The 24,504-nt window shown below is 38.7% G+C and overlaps 1 protein-coding gene across 2 annotated transcripts in view; it reads right to left on the minus strand.

Moving 5' to 3' along the window:
- Positions 1-24,504, minus strand: part of meis1 (Meis homeobox 1) — a 112,342-nt gene that overhangs the window by 68,673 nt on the left and 19,165 nt on the right. For both annotated transcript variants that reach the window (XM_002931746.5, XM_004914716.4), the window contains exon 7: positions 13,777-13,888. In XM_002931746.5, coding sequence (XP_002931792.1) covers positions 13,777-13,888 — 112 coding nt within the window. The remainder of the gene's footprint in view (positions 1-13,776; positions 13,889-24,504) is intronic.

Genomic DNA, 24,504 nt, shown 5'->3' on the forward strand with positions numbered 1-24,504 from the left:
CTGCAAATGAAGAGCTTTAGAAATGTCTCTTTACCATTTGGCAAAACGTTTTGTTCTAAATGCGAATGAAATGCAGTCCCACAAAAGTTTATTCCTGTTATATTTTATTTCCTTGCCTGAGTTTTACATTGGCATTTACATTGTTTCTTTGAAAGCCCCGTATGTAAATCAACAAACATCTGGTTTGATTCAGGTTTTTTTTTACCCCCACCTGTATTGACTAATAACAATCAAAGGGGAAAAAAATATTAAACACCAGAAGAAATCTGGCAAGTTTATCTGCATTTAAAATCCAAAATGCCTTATCTGGGAGTAAAATGCCTTTCTGGAGAGAGGGTTTTGCTGCTTATCAGTACTTGCCCAAAATATAGATATTCAGCCCACCAGCTGCCCAATGTAGAGAAGGTAAGGGCTAAAAGCTTCAAAATAGTCCAACAGGCATTCTGAGACTATGGGACTATGACAGACACAGATCAAGTAACAATTAACTTTTAGTGTGTTGTAAACAGTAATCTGTAACTTTGCAAATTATCTATATTTTTTTATAAACTCATCTCTTTGTTCTTCCTCTTTCTAATTTGTACCCTGTACCCTAATGGAAATCACTTATTAGATTACTCTTTACAGCCCTTTTTTAGCCAATTCAGATCTGCTGGATACATTATTTAGGGCTCAAAAGAGTGTGCTTGTGTAAAATGCCAAACATAAGTGAAATTCACAATGTTTCTTTACTAAAATTTCCCCTGAATACCAGAGTAATTGCGCCTGCCTCAGGCCAGATACTTGAGGTGCAAATACCCATTTCAGGCAAAGTTAAAGTACAAAGTTATTATTGTGCATTATCCTGTAGCCACCAGCACAGTAATTAAGCAACTAGGGGTGTTAGTGTGCCAGTTGGTGCATTGCTCACAACCCTTCATCAGCCCAATCTAATAGACCTGTTAGCCCAACTGAATAAATAAAGTAGCAGGGGGAGAAGATGGACCACACAAATTGATGTCAGTATTGGTGTTTCCCCAAAGTATGTCATGCTCTCCAGCCACCCTCCCCCCCAAAAAAACAATACATCTGGAAGTGATACAGAGATATATCATACAATTTGTGAACTATTTCACATCTACAAGGTAGAATTAACAGCACAGGCAAGAAGGTTACAGAGTGCCAGCACTCTATTCTGTTCAGTTCTACTAGTTAAACATGCCATGTCACATACATGTTGAGAGTAGGATTTCGGCCATGCTTGCATTGCAATAGCAAACACACCGAGGGCCTCATGTGAAGTTGTGCATAAACACAAGCAATGTTTGCCACAGTCAAGTAACCCATGGCAACCAATCAGATGTTTGCTTGTATTATTCTAACTGTACCTGACCATTAAAAGCTCATTGCTTATTGGTTGCCACTGGTTACAGAAACTTTCTCTCTGTTTGGGCATAACTCTCATAGACTCATGTGCTGACATTCCTTCAAGCTGTTTTCACAGTTAAAAATAAAAGTTTTCCATACCCTAACAAAATCGTAATTGCATATGTTCGGGTTTTTTTTTTCAGCAGGATGAGAGATGTAAATAAAGACTTTAAGTGATTAGGGAAACAACAGCAGATTGAGAGGCCATACATAAGAGAGTGCAACAGCTTGATCTGCTCCACAGAAAGCTCAGTTTCTACAACACACCGGTTTGTTAGAATTTGCCGATGTCTTTTTAAAGGGCCAGTTCACCTTTACAAAACCCATAATTTCATATAGTGTAAATGACTACTCTTTTTAAGTTGCTTATATTTTCTTTTTTAAGAAATGTAGATTTTAAAAATACATGAGTTGCATTTTCTTTCGCTCATATATGCTCTGTATGCTGGGTCCCAACCTGTTGATATTTCATACATTAGTCCAGTGGTGTCTAGCATTCTCTGGACACATAATCTGATAGAAGGCAAGCTTGTGGGCCAAATTATATGGCAATGTCATAAAGCCAGTGTATCCGAGGGTCATAATAATTTATTGGAGGGTGGAATCATGTCTGTGGGCCTCCCATTGGACAGCCATGCATTAAGGGATACATTTAATAACAGCATCAGAGAAATACCAGCAACTAATGTATCAGTTACAATTGCTCTGTGATAGATGTTAATAAAGCTTTGGAAGCACACCCAGTAGGGTGTAGAATTGTATCCACTAATGCACTAAAAGATCCATAGACTTCACTGTATGACATCTTCATTTTAACTTAATGTGGCCCTCAACCATGCTATATGCGAAATAACCAGTCCAGAAGTAATGTTGGACAGCCCTGCACTAAAGTATCAAACTGTAACAGAAGCTCTGTGAAAGACTTGGAAGCATGCTTTTTAGGAAGAAATGTATTAACTAATGAATCAAATTTACTCCATTGCTACTGCCATACTTGGAAGACGGAAAGCTAAATCATAAAAAAAAAAAAAAAAATCATTATTTGAGGTATACTATTTAAAAATGGTAAGTTTTGTGAAGGTAAACTGCCCCTTTAAGTAATCTGTAATATATTGCATATCAATAATAATAAATATTTATGTAATCGCGGCATGGGCTTTCCAGCCAGTGTTCCTTTAAAAGCCTTTGGCTGAACCACGGAAATAATATTTACACGTCTGGATTATCTTGTGACTGATTCGCTTTGAGCAGAGCTTTTCAAAAGACAGTCTGCAGGCTGGATGTGGCCCACAAGGGGATTTAGGATGGTCTGTAGTCTGCCTAGGAACTTGCTGTAATTTCTATTACATCACTGCTGTAATGCATAGCCACATGGACTCAGAATTAGGTTAAAAAAAAAACAAAAAAACATTGATTTACCCCAAGGAGCCAATTGGCCTCCACTGGCTGAATACTAATAAACACTGTAATATCATCTATACCCATGTGATGGTTGTTGTACCTCTTTAGCTATGGCTTTTCTACTACATTCAAAACCTGCTAAAATACAACAATAAACAAAAATAACAAAACTTTAAGCTACCCAATTTATTTACATTCAGACTTGGAGTTTCATGGTTGGTAAAGCTGAAGATAGCTGTGTTAAAATACAGTGAATTGTCTCCAATCAATTCTCATTGTGGACAATTTGACTAGATACAGGTATAAAGACAGCCATACATGGGATGATCCTGTATGTATCCCTACGATTAACCCAGGGGCCAAATAGATGGATTCCATTCACGGTTTAGCCACCATTCTATTGATCCATTCTTTAGGACTGTAACAGCAGGAAGATGAGGAGCTCCTGCATAGTACATAGATATTCGCTGGGATTTTCAGCATACCCTTACGATTTTGTCCGATTTTCATTGGTATAGGCATGTCCTACTGTATGCTCAGCACCCAGATTTACAGGGGACGCTGCTCATGGTTGCCATACTTATGGCGAGTCCATCTTTTCCCAATAAAAAGGGACTGGAAACCCTGCTACTGATAAGAACCCTCAAGGTATTCTCTCTGTATTTAGACTAAGTTAGCAATGTATTAAAGTTTAGTCTTCCTTGACGAATAATGGCACAATAATTTCATTTAAATTTTTTTACTATGTGCAATGAGTGCAATGATAAATTGATCCTGCAAATCACCGACCACAAACTATTCCTATTTTTCGTTGTGTGTCAGTCAAGCAGCTCTCTCATGTCACGGCTCATAAGACCCACTGCGTGTTTAAATGCTTGCGCTATCTAAGTCATAAAATGGGACTTTCTTTCATTTTCCCACAGCTGAAATGAAGGTGAACTAAGTAAATTTGGCAAAGGACATTAGTCACTTGCCATTTCCCACAGCAATATGGTATTTTCCTCTGGGAATAAAACATTTTCCTTAAACTACTGTTTATAGCTCTTATCAGCCCAACAGCAATACAACCATCAAGTACGATATCGGGTAAAAGGAGAGGAAAAAAAAAAATCAAGGTCAACAAGTGAACTTGCATATTTGTTTATCTTTAGCTGCAATTGCTACTGACATTCAGTGGGGTAATAAACTCGAGGGCTGTCAACTGCTCCATGAAAACAGGTGACTCCTTATCACAGGAGGGGTGCAATGGCTAATCAGGCAATAATGCTGGAAATCCAAGCAAGCATACACACACATTTATGGAAGCAATCACCTGTCAATTCTGAATAAATGCCTCAAACCCATTCCCACCAGCGTAGCAGTTAAGGTGAGAAAATACACGCTAAAGCTGCTTGTCTGCCACAGATGTCAGTCACAGCAAGTGAGAAAATAAAAAAAAATGACTTTCTAAAGTCTTTTGTACTAAGCAGTTGCGAAAAGCTTTTGCTGGGGGAAAAATTATTGTATTTCTATGGCTGCCTGAGTGGTCATGTTGTTGATCTACAACCATATTCAGACAGACCCTGGTGACTGTAGGTTGCCCACCCCTTAAACAAAAAGTCATTACACTTAACATAATTGTCTATGGTGTTTTAATTAATTAGTCAAAATGTTTGCAGACAGCACTGTGCATTGGCAAACTCTAAACTCTATTGCATGCTTGCATATATTATATAATATAATGATACTTTATTCATTATCATCCACTATGACATCTGTCACATGCTTAGAGTTTAATACATTTTTGTACAGGTCTGGATACTGCCTGTAATCTGCCCATTTTGGCAGACAAACTATATAGGATGGTGTCTGTAGGCGCAGTCACATTGGTGGAGTGGGCACCATTGGGTAATTGGAAAGAATATAGCATATTTACGAGTAGGGTTCAAGTTTCCCTTTTATTAAATAAATGTATGTAAGGTAAAATAGAGGCTTACCTACATGTTTGTATTTTACCAGCACATATGAGAGCCACCATGTTGTTTCCCCTACATACAAAGATGTCAACAGAATAGCAACCTCTGCCAGCCTGATTTCTTAGACTTCCTTTGGGCTAATTAACAAGATGTCTATGGGGGGGGGGGGGGGGGGGGGGGGGTTAACACTGCAATCACCTATCAGTTTATTTAAGCCCCTACACAGGAACAGCATATATGTGTGAAATCACAAGGGCCACTTGGAAAAGAGTTTCACTAGCCTTAGGCATATGGCACACAGGGCTAAGGGTTGACAAAAACTATCCTCAAACAAGGACACAGAGGAAATATGCCATAGTCAATGCTTCAAAGTTTTCAACATTTTTCAAGGTACCCATTTTGGTCACCCTACAGATATCATTCGTATTTCCATGGTTTTCTCCAAGGAAGGAACACAGTTTACAGCCTACTTCAAGAGTTTTTCTTTATAAAGAGCCCATTTGTTGCTCCAATTAACCATTTCCTAATGAATCACCCCATTTTCCCCAAGGAAAACCACGGTTTACTTTGAGAACCAACAACAGATTTAAAAAAAACCCCATTGTGAGCAGGGTTGTCTCTCTTTCTTCATCAAGATGCTCAATTTATTTGAAATGAAATCCTACTAATGAATATGAAGATCATTTATAAATAGGCATGCAGTAATAATATTAGCATCTCTGCCTGCAAAGGAAATATCCTGTTATTGCCAACCATCCAGATTTGGATTTTGTCAATGGAGAAGTACTACTATTGCCAGTCAGTATAGTAAAGCAATACATAAAATAAATACAAAAAAAACCCAACAACTCTTTTTTAACTTCTCACGGTTTTGGCCAAAGAAAACAGCATATTTTTAATGTTTCTATTAGCTCCCCCATGCTGTACTTCTGGTGGTTTTTACACCCTAGCTTTACATTTTCACATACCCATTTGCTTATCTTCTTCTGTATTTTATTTAGTTCCTACTTTTCAAAAACATCAAGCCATAATCTTATAGTTAATAATTTGCAGTTAGACAGGGCCGGCACCCAGCATGCCGAGTCACAGGGGCTGTAAATCAAACAGCAATGAAACACACCAAGCTCCCACACCAATACTGTATCTCTTCCTTGCAAAAGGGGAAACAGAGATGTTTTTTTTTTTTACACAAGCTCATCTAAAAAGCAGCACATATCTAAGAAATGCACATGATTTTTTTTCTTTTTTGGTTCAACAATCAGCTCCAATCAGAAACCCCAGATGATAACAAGATTTTAGCATTTAGCTGCCACTTTAAACTAACGAAACCAACCTTTAAGTCAATAGTAGATAAGCCGTATTTATTTAGTCACTTGTCTTATCTGTCCTTATCCAACTTCTCACTTATGGGGAAATAATCATAAACCATTTATTAGGGTGTATTTTGGCCAATTCGATGTACCTGTCTCTCTGGGAAAAAAAAATGTTTTTTCCCTCTGGACATAAACCTTCAAACTAAACCAAAAAGGTAAAGAAGCTATGCAGGGATGATGGGTATGTGCATTTAGACAGGGGAATTTTACTCCCAAAATTCCTCGTGCTCATAACAGACACCAGAAATAAATGTGTATTTTTAATCTAGATACACAAATCAAGGCCAGAGTTAAAGAGGAGGCCCCCTGTTTCAGGAAAAAGGTTTAGAATTACATCAGCTATGGATATTCAACAGTACCCCAGCTGTTGTTGCACTACAACTCGCAGTTCTCCCTGACTGCCTTCAGCTACTGGAGGGATGCTGGAAGTTGCAGTGCAACAACCGCTTAGAGGCTGCATGTTGAACTATATAATAAAGATATAATGAGTCATTTACAAACTGTGGGGCGGAGTGCAAAGTATAAAAAACAGAAACAAATTGCCACAATGTTTTTCACCTTTTGCACCCAACCCTAACCCAAGTGCCAACAGATGCACTGCATTTTGTCTGAATTTGGCAGCACCAAGCCCCGACTGGCAATCTGTGGATTCTGGCAAATGCCAGATGAGTTGCCGGTAGATGCCATAGACAGTCAATATTTATTGGGCCTGTGGGGCCTCTGTGTACTTGGAATGCCAGGGCCTATTTTGATTCCTAGTCCGGACCTGGGCAGCACTGTGCACATGAGGGACAGGGTGGGGAAGGCATGTCAGTATGCCCTATACTGCTCTTGCATGTCATTCAGAGTTAAGGAGCTATGGCCGGCGCTTGGTGCATTCCAGCCCAATCTTTATTGAGTGAATATGGCAGGTGGTTAATACAGTGCTGTGTTGTGCCCAGAGCCCTGCACCTTGTGTAAAGCAGACTGTGCCTAAATTTCCTGTCACAGCTTTGTAAGTGAGAACTATATCAGCAGAGAATTTAGCACCCCTTAGTGCAAATGCAGCAGGGGGTTTCATAAACATCATTGCACTTTAAACTATGCCCCCTAAATGGGGTCATATGATGATGGGAGCCCAAGGCAAATACTTTCTGCCCTTCCCTAAAACCATCCTTGACACTATTTTGGATGGATTTTCTTGCTTCGTACAGCTTTTTTTCCCAATATAGTGTCACAACAACTATGGCACTAACTGTATATTTAATAAAAGTCACATGGGATAATGTAATAAAATGTGCAAAGTTACTATTACTATCAACAGTAACCAGTACTAAAGGTAAACTATATATTATTTTGATATATTATTTATATATGTATGCATATTTTTTAATTGATGAGGCGCTAATCGTATATGCAGCTCTGTATATATAAGTCCCTGTCTGTGCACAGGCCCAAAATATAAAGTATAATGCTATTCCTATTTTTCTTTAATATAGGGCAGATGGCTATGCTATACTCTCTGTCTATAGTCACCTCCTTGCATGGGATAAGGGCTACCAGAATGAAATGCATTTACCATAACAATAAAGCCACAGACATGGTGACGAATGTCCTGTCTCCCTCAGCCGAGGGTCCTATCAAGTCAAAAACAACCACATGTTAATGGCATCAGTAAAATCAGTAAAGGTCAACCAAAGACAAGCCGAAGCTTCCACCGCCTGCATGACCTTCGGAGCTTGTGACAAATTGCTATCAGTCAATGTCAGCTAATGACAGCAGCTCTTTAGTTAATCAATTGTTCTAAAAATGATCAAGAAAACTACTCACAGGGCTGCTCATTTTCACATCAATGCCTGGCAAGTATAAAAAGCTCATTTTTTTCCGTTTTTTTTTTTTTAGTTTTTAATAAGCTCATGAGGGGTCACCTTACAGAAAGGACAGCCCTGATTACATATTTTTAAATTTCCATGATATTTTAGTGGATATTCTAGTATGCTGAGCATGTAATAAAACTGAGCGTAAAACTGGACAAGGCTTTCTGTGAACAGGGGGCTGTGTTCTTCACGTGAACAAACAGAAACAGTAACTTGGGACATATCTTTTTCCTGTACAATGTTTATTTTCGCTGCCTGTGCCATTGACACGGTCCCTATAAAATTATTCTCCAGCAGGGTTGCTATTTTACCAACAAACACAAACAGTTGGTTTCCAACACATTTAAGGGTAAGTGATGCTGAAAAACAAGTTGCCCTGTGCTATAAAGAATAGACACACTATTTTATACTTGCATAGTATGTTGGATTGCGCAGCTTGTATTGCTTTTCTGCAGGCAGAGGGAATTCAATCTGTTCATTGTTCTTTTAGTCCCTAAGAGTGACAAAGCAATATGGTGGCTCTAAAGGAACATATAGAAACACCTACTGTTGTGTAATGGGTCAGGGCTGGAAAATTACTGCCGGAACGCTATAATGAAGTAGCGCACATACATTAATATATCTTAAATGGGTTGTTCACCTGTGGGTTAACTTTATAGTATGATGTAAAAAGTGCTATAAGATTTTATACAAATTATAGTGAAAGTAAATACTATTGACAAATACAAAATTGTTGCTATTCTAACATTAAGTTGCATCTGTGCGAATTACTATCTTTATGCCAGGAATATAAAAGTAAATGACCAAATGGATAAACTTAGTTTGAAATTTCATTTTTTTTTCATAGAAATTCAAACTTTCCTTACCAGCAGAACCTGTGACTGCAAAGGGGCAGCAGTTTCATATTACACTCTGTCCAGAACCTGAAATGCTAGTTTTTTTTTTGTTTGTTTTGTTTTTTCTGTTTTTTTTTTTTCAAATTAAAATATCTTCCTTGGCCTCGGCCACTTTAAAGTTGTCCTTAAGAAAGAAATGAAGGAGGTCGGCCCATGCCTAAGCTGAGCCATAATTGGAAGTATGTGAAAAATGAAGTGTCAGTTTGGTCAATAAAGGGCAAAGGTCAAGGGGAACGACAGTCCAAACTCTGTGCGAAATGTGCTCATTAAGACATCCAATCAGCAGGCCCCGTCCAGCCTATAACGTTAGTGATCAGGCAGTGAGCAGCTTCAGTTGCCAGTTATTACTTTTCATGTTCATGGAGGAAAAAAAAAAAGAGGGAGAGCTGCTATATAAATCTTTGCTCGGTCATCTGGAACATAACGGAGGCTTCTCCTCCCCCCCTTCCATGGAGCCCTGTGTGCTGCTGGCTGCACAGCTACCTTGAGATTCCCTTAATAGCGTGTGGAATAGTCTTTGTTTGCAGGAATTCTCTGCACAAACTCCAAACATTTTCCTGCTGCCAATTTTATACTTGAAAAAAAACCTCCTAACAACGAAGAATATGATATCATGGCGAGTCGTACATTATAATACATTCCCCTTTCTTCTTTTTCTTTTCACATGATGATTTCTATAGAGCTATCTGGGGATTTCCAATGGGGGCTCAGCCAAAGAGGCATTTTAAGTGGAAAGAGAGGAGTATAGGAGGTATAGGGGAGTAAGGTCATAATGGGCAAGGCTGCCATAGTACATATATAGGACCTGTTATCCAGATGCTCGGGACCTGGCGTTTTATGGATTAGGGGTCTTTCCGTACATCCAATAAAAAATTAAACCCAACAGGATTGTTTTGCCTCCAATAAGAATACATTATATCACAAAAGTGTGTATAATTCACAGAATGAGTTCAGAGATCATAGGGTTACCTGTTTGCAGCTTGTAGATGTGTACTAATCTGTTCTTTCCCTTTGCTCCTGTCTGTGCAGAAGGTAACTTACTTTTAAAGGCTTTATCCACAAGCCCCACAAAGTATTACATTATTATTTTAATCACAATAAAAAAAAAACAAATATTAAAATGATCTTAGAATTGACTGAAACCATATATCTATATAGAGTTCTGTTATTAAAGTAATGTCATTATAATATTGATTTTCTAGGCACTGTCTAAAAATGTGCATTCATCTTTTGTACACTGGTCATTGTGTTTCCATGTTCTCCAAGTGTTCTGTTTTGAGCAATATCCCTTAGTTGAAGACACCCCTGCCCCTGTAAAATGGGTGGGATTTAATAAAGAGGGAGGGATTAAAACAAGGGTCTGTGGCTAGATGCAGTGGAATGTGGAACTTATTTAGGAACATAGGTTTAAATATTAGATCTCTTTGAGTTAATATATTTCCCCAGACCAATCATATCCAGTGTTCAGCTTGTAACTGGGGTCCTATGTTGCACCCCCCATGAGTATAGGTTATCTGCAGGTAAACATCAAGGTGCTCCCTGCCTATTAGTCATTTTTTTGGCAGTATAAAGAGTAAATATACCCCTTCAATGCTCCATATCTTTCAGTAAATAAATGTCTCTTTATGCTTGGTCATACTCGTACATGTGATTTTGCTTTCATGCTGAAAAAGTTAGCCATGTTATGAAACAATAGGGCACTTCTCATCACCACCTAAATAGCTAAGCATACAAATATGTACAGAAAGCATCTCAGTGTAAAGAAAATCTCCCAGAGGCTACCCTGAGGCCCAGAGGTCAGCCCCATGCGTAGCTACGTTTCCATGCAGTGCAGCCTTAATGATTGCTCAGCCTTGAAGTGCCAAGGAGGCTGAACTCATGGTTGAAATATTTCGCCAACTACTGTTCATACACTGACTCCTGCTGACTTCCAAAAACCCTTACAGGAGAAGTAGCTCGGTAGAGAGAGAATTAACCATATGCTCTTACGTGAGCAATAAAAGACACGCCATAATGGCCCAACGAAAAGCATTTAAAATATATCTCCTGCCTTGGAAAAGAAATAAGTAGGCAAACTGAAATCACTTTGGTACGGTGATATAGTGGCACGCAGGACGATTACTGCGGCAGAGTAAAGAGTTAGGAGGCGGGAACCAAGTATCTTCTCCAAGAAGCGCACATTTGCAGATCATAAAGCTCAGGCATTTACATTCTTTATTTCTAAGATCTTCCCTTGGAATTTTATGGCGTTTTAATTGCCTCACTTCACTTCTATTAAACATAAGGGATCAGAATTGTGAGACTGCAGGAAAATCTATCAAACTGACTTTCAGGTGTGTTTTAGAAATAATATAACTTCTTTTTTCGGGAACACTGAGAAGCAACTGTCCATGCTGGTATAATGTGACTATGAAAGAACAAGACCATCAATTTTACCTGAGTAAAAATGGTGCCTAAAGAAAAAAAAAACAGCAATATTTATATTTGGGCTAGGGCATAACTTTTTAAGTGCACTAGAAATTCTTTCTCTGCAACACTTCCATTTGCAATGGTAAAATAATCTTTGCAGCCAAAGCAAAATAAATAGAATAGAATACCTTTATTTATTTATATATTCAATGTCCCTGTGCCATTTCTGGCCTTCTTTCTCGCAGGTAGGAAGAACAATATTCATTTGCCTCTTCCATTCCTGAGCAATTTCTGAACACATTATGCACAAAACATGGCTCGGGAAGAGCTGGGAAAGTGCAGAGAGCAAAAGATAATTGCTTCCACACCTTCTAAAATATTAAATCTCTTAAAGAGGCTCTATCAGCATTTTCTTTCATATAATACTCAACAGTAAATAAAATGCACCCAGCCCCCATTACTTTGCCTAAGTTGCACATGTTCGTTGCCGGCTGGGGAGGCTTTTAGAACCATTTAAGCAGCAATGCACCAACAAGCAAATAAAAGCAGTGGCTGGAGCGCTGCAGTCGCATTATGCACAACTGTGCACTTTGGAATTTAATAAAAGATTCACACAAGACACTTTGTCCCAGAGACATTTGTAGAATTGAATCCCAATGAACCATTTCAATTCAGTCACTGCAACACAAACCTGATCTAAAACATTAAATCAGCGCAGAGCATTATGGGAGAATGCGCACTCTTTGAGGGGTCCCTATAGAGCAGAAGGATACTCAACTGCACCTCTCAGATGAATCTCTTTTCTGGGATTCCACCCCTGTAGATTATATCAATTTCATTCAACCTGCATCTTCCAACTCCAAATCTGATTGGGAAATGTTGAACAGAAATAACAGGGAATCCTACAGTTTTTCCTTGCCTTTCTACCTTCAAGCACAGTCCTGAATCTTCTAGACATAAAGCATTAAATGTGACTTTAATCAACAGTTAAAGTCCCCAATTGCGAAAGGTCCTTTCTATACCCACAAGACGAAAGTTGAAATAAAAAGCACATCGGTCAATCAATGTATTAACGTATCACGTGTATCTTTAATAACTGTAGATTCAATCCTAAATCACGTATAAGTTAACAACAATTGTAATAAGCATTGCAAAGTTTGTGCCAATACAGGACCCATAGCAACCAACCAGCAGGTAGTATTTTCTGGTTACCTGCTGAAATGCAAATATCTAATGGGTTGCAATGGATAACCAACCTGGTTCAAATTTTTGCAGCACTTATTCAACTGTCTCACAATGCTGTGGCTACTTGGTCCCAAAATGGTTTTTAATACATAAGCGATACATTTTTGCTGTCTGAGTTCTAGTTTTAAATCCACCTTCCCTTGCCCCCTATAGGCTAATCACTACCAAGGTACCACTGAGCGGCTCCACTTGAAAAAGTAGTAACTCTTGTACAATTTTAAATGTAGATTTTGCTTACTGGATCCTGACAGCTAAAAGAACCACCAGTATTTTAGAATTAATATCAGAAGTGGGGCATGGGCACAAGAACTTGTTACCATGGTTGTAAGGAAAAGACAATTTTTTGGTCAAAGACCATCAAGCAAAAGCCCTAAAGCCACTTAACCTCTTTCACAGTTTGGCTACATTTATAATAATGTATAGTCCATAAATGGCAAGATCAGTTCAGATCACACAGTTTCAGATATTTCAAGAGTTACAAAGACAAAATATTTGGCGACCCCTAAATTCACAGTCATTTGTGCTGCACCAACACACAAAGCATAGATGGTGCATATAATACTAATAAGATCATACAAATACAGGAACAACAGAATAAAATATTAAGCAAACAAATTAAATAAGAGAAGAAAATTAAACGGTATAATTACCAATCTTAACCAAATGTACATTCGTTTACAACTATTTATTTGCAAATTTGATTAAGGGAACCGTCAACAGTAAATCACACCTCCAGCACAACTCATGATCATCCACCCACAAGGTGATGCTGGGATGCGCTTCTACAGCAACTTTAGCATCCCTGATTCATACCCTTTTTAATACTAAAAGGAACCACAGTGTTTAAGAGGAAAGGAGCTTTCTCCTCTACCAAAACTTTCAGTGGTATTTTTTATCTCTTTATTATGATTATAAAATATTGGGAATATTGTATGGCTTGCAGTTACAGATAATGGAAACCCAAGAGCCTATGGCATTCATGGACAAATATTCGCCAAAAAGCTCCTTTTTTTCAGGCAAGAGTGGCTCATGTGAGCCATAACCTTAGTGATTCCCATTAACTGTAATAGGAAGTAATTTGAGGCTATTTGTGGCGCTTTATTTATCCTCGCTGAAACTAAGTGCCATGTGTGCTTCAGGTCGTTCTGTTTAAATCAGGAAACTTCTAAAACAACACAACTATCTGCGATCAACATGCACAAAGTCCAACAGAATGCCCGTGGCATATTCCTACCTTGTTCGCTGCTGTTGTCACCACTATGTGATGTGTGGCCACCACTAGAAGGTCCAGGCGTCCCCCCAGAACGAGTTGATGCTGTGTCATCGTGGTCTCTGCTCCAGGAAGGCTGTGGAAATTCAATGATTCAATTCAATGAAAACTCTTAACACCCTTCTTGCATACATTTAACAAGAACCAATTTAATGTGCAAATTTAAAAAAGGAAAGCTGCCAAATGGGTCTGCATTCGTGTTTTTTTAACTCAGCTAACGTACAAGGATCTCTCATAATTGCATGCTGAATTACCATTGAAAACAGAAACATTCCAGCGAAGGAGCAAATTGCAGCTACTAGATTCTGATTATATATTTAGCATCAACAACCCCTCTGGCAGAGCAGTCTGTTACTCGGCAAACGCAAAATGAGAGTGGTCTTTTGATGGCACGGTTTATATAGTCTTAGCCTCTGATACATCACACAAGACAAGCATAGAAGAGTCTTTCAGATTCGGACACAATTAGGCTGGGGTCCATAATAGCCAATATGTGTCAGCTGTTTGCCGGATGGTATGTGGCAAATGGGCTAGGCATGGGGACAAAAAAAAGAGATGAACAACAATGGCCTCACATGGTCTATGTACTCTCAGCCCCATGCAGAGCTCTCTTGTACTATTCAACACAAAACAGATGTTAGTTCTTATCACTGGCTGAATTTGAAAGTAACATTCAGATAGGGGAAAAATGGCTGTAAATTAAAATCTTCAAGAAAACAATCAGGGCAACACTCCTCCCAAATCTCCTTTTATCACTCAAAAAGATTTTAATTAGCTTTTAGTACAAGCTTTTAGAAAAAAAAAACACATCTGAGCGAGCCTCTTGGTCATCCTACACAGACCTGCATGCATAATGGAACAGCTCTCCCCCCTGCGCACTCCCGCACCGTTACCTTTTATTTCAAGCAGACTGCTACTTTATTGCAGCAAACATATAGTCACGATTTATTTGGTATTTGAAAACAGCAAGTAAGTAGTTCAATGTTTGAACTCAGGCATCGGCTAGAACAAGTGAGTAAGACATGCCAGGTGGTACTTCCCTACTTCAGCACTTCTATAAATAGGGGTTTTTCTAAAATTATTATTTTTTATTCATGATCAGGCCTTATATGTCTCCTTATTTACGCTTGAATAGAATACCCAGAAAGGCTCTGCTATCAGGAATATTCTAAACACTGTCATTGTATTGGTGATTCAGTGACTGGTAGGGAGATGGGAGGACTGAGGGAGAAATGTTTCCCTAACAGATCTGCTCTCCCTAGCATGCCAGAAGTATGCTGTAAGGGGGGTAATCTGGAACACATGCTAAGAATGCAAACAGTTAAAGCATAAATTTTCAGTTTGTACAACTACACTTTCAAAAGGGGGACTTGTTTATTCAGAGCTCTGCAGAAAAAGAATGGTACGGCACCCAGGGGACATACAATGCCAGGCACAAAGCCCTTAGTGCCTCAACATGTAAAAAGGATGTTTTTCTATGTGCGACAAATCCCACTTGAAAATATAATTAGAAGAAGAAAATGGCAAACTATTGCATTAACTGTAATTGAACAAAAGAGCGGCAAGGCATGTGGGAGGCCTGCGGAAACCCCTGGGACTCCTGGGATGCATCAGATCTTAGGAGTGACATCTCCAGGGCACACACATTCTATTTATGTTGTCCCCTACTCCTGGTGATCTGACTTGTAATTAATAGAAAATCTGAAGATAACAAGCTAAAATATAGAGCGGCGGCCTGAGCTTGGCAGAAAAGTGTTGATTAATCTGATTAAGAGTGCGATTGGGTGAGAATGTGGCCTATAACTAAAGAAGTGCATGGTGTTACGCAGGCAACTGTCTTCCTTATTTATTTTATTTTTTTATGCCACAACAAACATGATATATTCACTATCTTTTAATGAGCTCTGCTGATTTATTCAGCTTTGTTCAGTCCACCCCCCCCCCCCCCCCCCACCCGCACAGACACATTTCTGCCGAGCAGGGATGTAGATTAATTCAATGCTTAATTGTTGAGTAAATTCAATTTTCCACATTCTATTCTGCATAGATTTAGCTAAGGTTCTTAAATCCTAAGCAGTGCTCCCTGAGTCCAGCGTTTGTGATCTGTACCTTTCTTTTTCTTTTTTTTTCCCTTTCTTTTTCATCACCATTTTTCTTCCTCCACCACTTAATTCACCATGAAAAGATTTTCCTTGCTGGAAATTCTGATTCTGCTATGATCTGTGAGGCATTCCGATTCATTGCATTCTCATTGTGTTTGCTCTGAGATGCTCGGCTCCTCTTTTCTCACAGCTATTGCCACATTATACAAGCACTCATGCAGGAAATGTTGAATTCCACCTCAGTTTATCAAAATGCTGTGCTACACTCACTTAACCCATATGTTTAATTTTTACATTCTCAACACAAGGTTCTTTTTTAAAGAAGAGAAGGAATTTGCTCTGGGTCCCCAGCTTCAGAAGGGCCCCTGATGGTGGGGGAAGGAAAAGGTATACAAAAATAGAGCATATTATTTGTGCAACAACTTCTAGATATATTCAGTAAAATAAACAGAAGCCACCTGTAACATATATCCAGTACCTAACATATAACAGTACCTAATGTTGTCATCATTTACAATCAATGCTTAGTGATATCACATGACTGAAATTAAACTTGCCCATACACATTAACATCTTGCAACCTTTGTACAATTTGGCCATCTGCTCACTGGGCCAATTTGGGCTTTACCCGTCGTTTGGTTCCTAATGCAGGACTCAAATCAAAATAGGTGCCTATATCACAACTGCCCAATCAACATCTGGCCAATTTTTGTGCATTCACGGGGGTTGGGGGAGGCAAGGTAGCTGTTTAGGGTGCCCGGCTGGTTAGGCCCAGCACTGGTAAACTCTAATTAGTAGGGCCTTTTTACCTCCTGTATCTGTGAGTATTTGTATGTAACCTGCGTGATTGATGTATATAGCCTTTCTGTTGTACAGCACTGCATAATATGCTAGAGCTTTATAAATATTCCCTGTGGATAACAATAATCCTTTATCCGGGAACACAGAAATGTTATAACTGTGGCTATCTATGCAAAGCCAACTGAATTTAACTTAATTTTATCCAAAGTTGTGTACAGCTTGTTATAAAGTAGCAATACACTACATCTTACATCTATCTAAGTCTATAGGCCTTTTCCAAAAAAAAAAAAGACAGTATCAGTTAATTACAGTTTGGAGTTTTAGTTCCCTAATAGCTGGACATATGATATCCCTGATGTAGGCACATAACATCAGTGAACCAGCCACTGACTGATATTCCATATCCTCTAAGTTATTTTCATTTTTCATCTTGTTTTATCAATTACATCTTGCAGTTTAGTACCCTTCAAACTTGCAAGGCCCATAAAGGAATGTAGTGCGCAATTACTGCCGTGTTTCTAGTTCAAATTAATGAAATACAGATGCATCCTACACACATAATGAAGTACTGGCTTTATATAGCACTGACTTAAGCTAGTGCTGCTAATCTCTTTCTATATATTTATCTTTTTTTTATATCCAAAGCATGAAGTAACAAAACACCTAATGCAAGATTTATAACAGACAACGCTGACCTGGACAAGACAGATCGGGCTGATTAGTGGATATGTGCTTTTCGCAGGAAAAAAATACTTGAAAAAGAAGGAATCACTCTCTGAGTCTGCACAACAGGCATCCAGTGGGCAAGTCCATTAGTGGATATGAGTGGTCCTAGTAATGTAACTAGTGTCTTGCAGGTCCTGGTGTCACCCAAGGGTGCTCTCATGTCAATCACACATTCAACATGTTTTATGTTGGTAGCAGCACTGGAATCTATTAATGACACTATATTAAGGTTGCACCTTATAAATAAAGAACCAGCTTGGAGAACCTGTGCAACAGGGAGAAAAAGGAACACTGTAATTATTATCTACTTAAAGGGGTGGTTCACCTTCAGGTTAACTTTTAGTATTTTATAGAATGGCTTATCTTACCAACTGTTCAATTGGTCTTCATTTTATATAGTTTTTGAATTATTTGCCTTCCTTTTCCGACTCTTTCCAGCTTTCAATTGGAGGTCACTGACCCCAGCAACCAAACAATATTCCTTTGTAAGGCTACCATATTTTGTATTACTTATCTTTCTATTTAGGCCCTCCTCATTTCATATTCCTGTCTCTCTTTCAAACCACTGCCTGGTTGCTAGGTTAAATTGGACCCTAGCAACCAGAGAGCTGCTGAAATTCTTAACTGGAAAGCTGCTGAACAAAACGTGAAAGTATCTAAAACTGCAAATGATAAAAAAAAAAAAAAGACCAATTGCATATTGTCTCAGGATAGCACTGTCTATATCATAGTAAAAGTCAATTTAAAGGTAAAAAACCCCTTTAAGTGCAATCACTAGTGATGAGACTCTGTAGAGCCCGATGAGGAACATACTAAATGGTGCCTAGTTGGGTCCAGTCTTTAGTTATTTATCTAAAAATAAACCAAGGGTTTCAGATTTATGCAGTAAGCTCCTGTAACCCATAAAGGGATACTGTAACTGCACCATTATGTTCTAAAATGATCTCTTAAAGCTTAATACAGCCTTAAGTGCAAGATCTGACTCTTATTCAGTTATAGATTTATTCCTTCTAGATCCTATTTCCAACATCTCCCGCTTATCTACTGAGTGCTCTCTGTTACAGTGATGAATATAAACACAAAGGAAGAGCTAACGGTTGGCTGAAGTCATCCCTAGCCGTGTATGTATGTTCTTATTTATACAGCGCTACTAAGCTATGCAGTGCTGAACTATTCTTGCCGTGCATTTATTGTACTCACAAGGGATGTGCTGAGAATGGTACAAGAGATGTAAATAAATGATAAGCATGCGGATACATCACATTTTAAGTGCCTGACATCAGATGATACAAGGAGGAAAAAAGTCCCTGCCTGCAGAGCTTACAGTCTATAAGTGGTAGATTGTAATTGGGTAAACAGCAAACCCACAAGCCGCTGTGGGGTCCCAAGGCTATGAAGGGCCCTAACAGGCAATTTCAATACATGAGTGGACATGTTCCACTGGGTCTTTATATTGCATAAACAAGCTCATATGTAAAACCCTGCTTCTTAAATAAACCAATTTCATAAAAATATACTTTTTTAGTAGTGCCAAGTGCCATTGGGTAATCCTAAATAGAAAACTGCCATTTTAGGAATTATGGGCCACCTCCTGGGATCATAGAATTCACAGTGCACACAAACAAGCCAAGGCACACATACATGCTAGGCCCCATCAGCCAATTAATGGAGTTCTGTCTTTTGCTTCTACACTACTTCCTGTTACAGTTACAGCTGCATTATTTGCACACACAGCCCATCATGGTGGATCAAGGGAAAAGATGTAAAAGGGCAATATTTACTAATTACTATATATATATTCCAGTTTGGCGTAATTCTTTAATAAGTCACTTCATATAAACTATCTATTTGTTATGTCATTCTGGGGGTATAATTTTCCTTTAAGGGGATTGATGTGATCATTTCTGGCCCAGCCATATGATCACTGGTAAATGCACGTAGTGGATGATCAAACTCCAATACCTATACCAGCACAAGCCAATCAGTTTAATGTATTCCATTTATGGGTAGCTGATTGGTCAAATATACTCAAATTCCACCATGTGAGACCAGCTTTAGTGAGTGAGACTGCTGCTCTGATATTAATTCAGTATCTAGGATCCCAATCCTAAACCAAGACGGAAACAGAGACAGTCACTTCAGAACCAGGATATACAACCGCCCACGCAAGTACGAGATGGTCCATCATTTCTCAACAGAGCTAAAATAAATCCTATTTTTCCATTACAACGCCACCATGCATGTTATTTTCCTGGCACACGTGAAGCCTTTTTTATTTGAATGACAGTATCCCTTTAATGACCTGGTTCCTAGAACTATTATTTCTTTGTCCAGTTTGCTCAGTCATGAGATACAGACACCATATTCCACAACCCAGAATAAATATTATGGCTCATTACCACTCTTTTAGGGCTCTTTTGTAAATAGAAATTACTGGGCAGGAGCGCAACACAGGAACATAACATTCTCTACTGTCATCATCATCTGATTGGCATCATTAGCTTAAGCCACAAAATGCAGAGGGCATCACCAGAGGACTTACTGATACTATTAGAATGTTTAAATCAGCCACTGAACTGTTTATATCCACCCATTAGCCACTTGAAGTGCTCGGAATAAAAATATGCATGTAGCTCCGTGAAGTGTAGTGTTAAATTATTTAGATTACATATTATCGAGCGGTGGCATATGGCGGGTAGCCATGAAAGGGGAAGAGACGCAAGCCATTCTAGATGAGCTGGATGATAAAATCTATAGCCACACCATTATGCAGAATGTTTATGCTATAGACAGAGAGCAAGAAGGGAGTTTCCTCTTCCGTTTTCCATTACTGCCATCGAGCAGAATGATGTACAATGGGAGTCATGGGAGCAAAGATGTGGGCAGAAGCACTATGTATTAATGGACGTCGATGCCACACCATAAGGTGCAAACAAATGCACGCTGTACACTCAGCAATTATAAAGGGAATAAGTCACGTATGGTGCATATTTGCACTCGTCCTTCTCATAGAAAAACAAAATCTGTTGTTGTATTCCTCCAACGTTTTCTAACTCCCAAATGGTAGAGGATTTTGGAAGAAGTTGAAATATAACAGATTTTATTTATTCAGTACGCTGACTGTTACCACAATAGAGAGGTACGTGGCAATAATGCATGGCTTGATCCCAGTACAGCTAAGAGATGATTCTATAAAAGGAAGTATTAAAGGGCCGGTAACATCATAATATAAATAAATGGATTCTTTCATAGCATAAAGCTGGTGATATCCAGGTTGCCAAATGGTGGGACGGATCACACTAATGTTTTGCCCTTTGCCCAAGCAATGATTATTTGCTAGCCACATACATTGCCTAATGTGCTCCTCAGCTGACAATCTCTGGGTCCCATACATGAACCAAATGACTGCCATTTTTGTTAACAGAGGCCACATTAGAAGCTTATAGCTGCCCTTATATGGGTAGTTTAACACATGCAACTTTTGTTGCCAGTATGATACTTGCTCCAGGCCTGGACTTGCAATTGGTTGCTTCTGGCAAATGCCAGAGGGGCTTCTATAAGATGCCATAGAAATATTGGGCTGGTAGGGGCTGTTTAGGCCTGTGTGTTCTTAAAATGCCAGGGACTATATTGAATCCCAGACTGGATGGTCACCTGAACCCTATACTGTTAATAGGACAGCCAAAACAACCTCCCAAGGGGGCCATACATGCAATGACCATAGATGAAGAAATTCCAGCCTCCCTTGAGGACTAAATTAGAAGACTGGAAGTAATAGTTTGTAGCCATCTGGAAACAATGTGTGCCATGTTACTGTTCCAGATTCCTACACCCATCATACAGGCATTAGAGCTTTTAGTGCATGAAAAGATTAAAGAGCAACCACGCATTTATATAGTGACCCAATCTGAGGTTTGTGCAACAACCACGCCTAGTATAGAGGTATATACTATTAACTAGGCATACACTATTAGTATTAGTATGAGTATATACTATTATACAAGCCAAACCTATAATACTATTATATAGTGACTAATGTACCCCCATATGAAAAATGTAAGGATATTATAAGTCACCAAAAAGTTCCAATACCATATAAAAGCAAGAGGCTGAAGCCAGAGTGCTTTGTACAGGTCATGGAACTCAGGGGTGACTTCTAATATCCTCATATTTTACAACAGGGGGTACGTTATTATAATACAAAAGTTTCAGTGAGTCACATGACAGGATTTACATCACTAAGCACCGATTATAACTGATGATATCACTACACACAGGATAAAATTTACAGGATATTCATGGCACTTGTGTATATTATACAGGTATACACTATTATACAGGCATATACTATTATCCTGCTCTGCAACCCTATTTTATTATATAGGCATATCAACAGCAAAATAAGATCCTTTGAATAACATATTACGCTGAGTAAATATTTCAGCTAAGATTAATGAGCCTATCAGGAAGCAATATTTTGTTAGGAATCAGTGTTCTCCTGCAGCGTGAAAGAGGCCCCATTTTTAAAGCTTTCCTTTCATAGCTGAGCTTAAGGCGTCATTAAAGCATGGCTGTGAGGATATGATAAAGTGCCATTTTAGCCAAGCTAACACATTTGGATAATGGGATAAGTATTTTTATAGTAGCTTGAAGTTGATCTGTATGCTGAGGATGAAGAGGGCCATTGTAGGGGACGGCTTTGGGTTCTAACATTCAAATAACACTGGAAAATTGCATTGTTTGTATAAAATGTTGCCGGTTATGGCCCCGGAACAAACAGACAGGAACACATCACACATTACATGTTGGGTTTTGTTTATACAAAAAATATTCTGACTTTTTTTTTTTTTGCTTCCCCAAGAACTGACACCACCCCCCTCCCCCCTATGGTTTTCAGTAGTTGGATAAACATTCCAGGAGCCTTATGGGACTTGACATAAGTAATAAATCAAGTGTTGTATCTCTTAATACTACATAATATGCTGTACATTTCCTCTTGTTTGTAACATCTATTAAGTGTTTCTTGTTTTTAGATTTAATATAAGTATCGTGTTAGCCAAGGTAAACACGACTCAGACCTGCCAATGGCAATGATGTCAACAAAGGGGGAGAAAGTGGCAAGAAACACAAGCACAGGAACATCATCTGTGCTTGCAATAATCCCTAAATCAACACAACAACTACTTCTTGTGTCTAATCAAATTAACCGATCCTGCACTCTTCTCTGTTAAAGGGAAAGTTAACATTTTTAGCTATGAGTTCAACAAAACACAATACCGTAAAGAGGTAATAAGCCCAAATATAACATTTTATATAATGACCACAAAGTAAATGTAATCCCGAGACACTTTTCAGTATTTATTATTATTATTATTTAAGATTTACTTTTAGGTTTAATTAAGTTTAATTTTTGAGTTTACTTCCCCTTTAATGCAGAGCAATTATAGGAAAGGAACAGAAACTCACGGTACAAACCCAATCAAAAGGATGGATTAAGAAAAAAAAAAATCAATTTATGGGAATATTTCTATTATTAAGTCCTCTTCATACAATGACAGAAACAGCAACCAGGATCATTTGACTGACACATTCATCAGCCAAGGTGCATAGATTCCTGTGTTATCTCTATGTGACCTGGGGTAAATGCCCTTTGCATCAAACAAACCTATGTACAGGAACGCATAGGATTAGTAAGCTCTATTGAGCAGGGCCCTCTTAACCTCCTACATCGACCAATTTTTGTATGTTTAATATATATATATATATATATATACATACCCTTTTTTACTTGCTGGAGTTTCTTAAATATGTGTTATTAAATGCAGTGCAGAATCGATGACTGAACAGGTGCAAAGTTTCCAAGCATCTTAGTTTAATGGCTTTTTTATCCTCTTCCTCTCAGCACTCATTGTGAATGTTAAGAGAGAGGCTGAGGTGGGATGATTCCTTTCTACTTCTCTTTAGGTGTTTTTAGCTTTCTGTGAATAGCATCACAGGCATTCTCTGGCCCTACCTCTATGTCACTGGGACAATCCATCACGGAGTGTACGTGTCACTTTCCCATACCTACCCCCTGGCTAAACCCAAACACAATGCAGAAAGTTATATTTCTGAATGGTACTAATGGTTTAAAAGCACGTTGCCATGAAACTTTTCATTCAGTAACGCTGTTGCTTCTACAACACACAGCCCTGGCACACCAGGGGTTAAAAGGTAAACCCCCCCCATTCATTTTGATCCAATGGACTTTCGACACGGGCACTGATTTTCCACTAAATAACTAAAGTGGAAGGCAAAACCCTACATTGACATTCAGGAATTAGGTCATGCTTAAGGAATTCCTGTTTTTGCAGACACCATGGTGGGGAATTTAGCAGAGTTTTAGCTCCAGGTCTATGAGGGTATCCTAGCACTAATGGAACCATATCTGCTTACAGCATATGTGCATTTATGTGCATGTATTTATATTGTATGCATTACAAATATACTGATATCTCGCATTTTATTGCCAATTTACAATTCAGTGTAGTTGGCACCGATGGCAGATATTACATGACCAGTGTTGTGCAGAGCATGCTAAGTTAGTTGCCTAACCCTGGGCATTTTATATTATATCTGCTTACCTACATTTCTTCTTTGCCTCTCTAATTCTACCACATAACATACAGGATCATCTTTAGTGGTGATGGGCCTCAGGTCAAAACAGACTATAAATAACAAATGGTACTCCTGCTGTTGCTAAACTACGGTTACGGTAGAACATTACAAGAGGTTTCAGCTATCACTGGGTAGTGGGATTGTACTTCAAGAATAAGTGAAGAGCTCCAGGCTGGGCAGTACTAAAATAAAGCATTGCATTTACCTTCACACCCTGTTATACTGTATCTCATAGCATCTGTTATTCCCACTGCCACAAACACATTCTCACTCTGCTATACCTGCTATTCCAGTACCTTCACAGGGACTATTATCCCCACTGCTACTATAGGCACCATCTCTCCCTACTATACCTGCTATCCCACAGCCACAGTCCCTTCCCAGAGGCTATTATCCCCACTGCTAC

This window comes from Xenopus tropicalis, chromosome 5 (genome assembly GCF_000004195.4).
Source record: "Xenopus tropicalis strain Nigerian chromosome 5, UCB_Xtro_10.0, whole genome shotgun sequence".
NCBI classification, from domain to species: Eukaryota; Metazoa; Chordata; class Amphibia; order Anura; family Pipidae; genus Xenopus; species Xenopus tropicalis.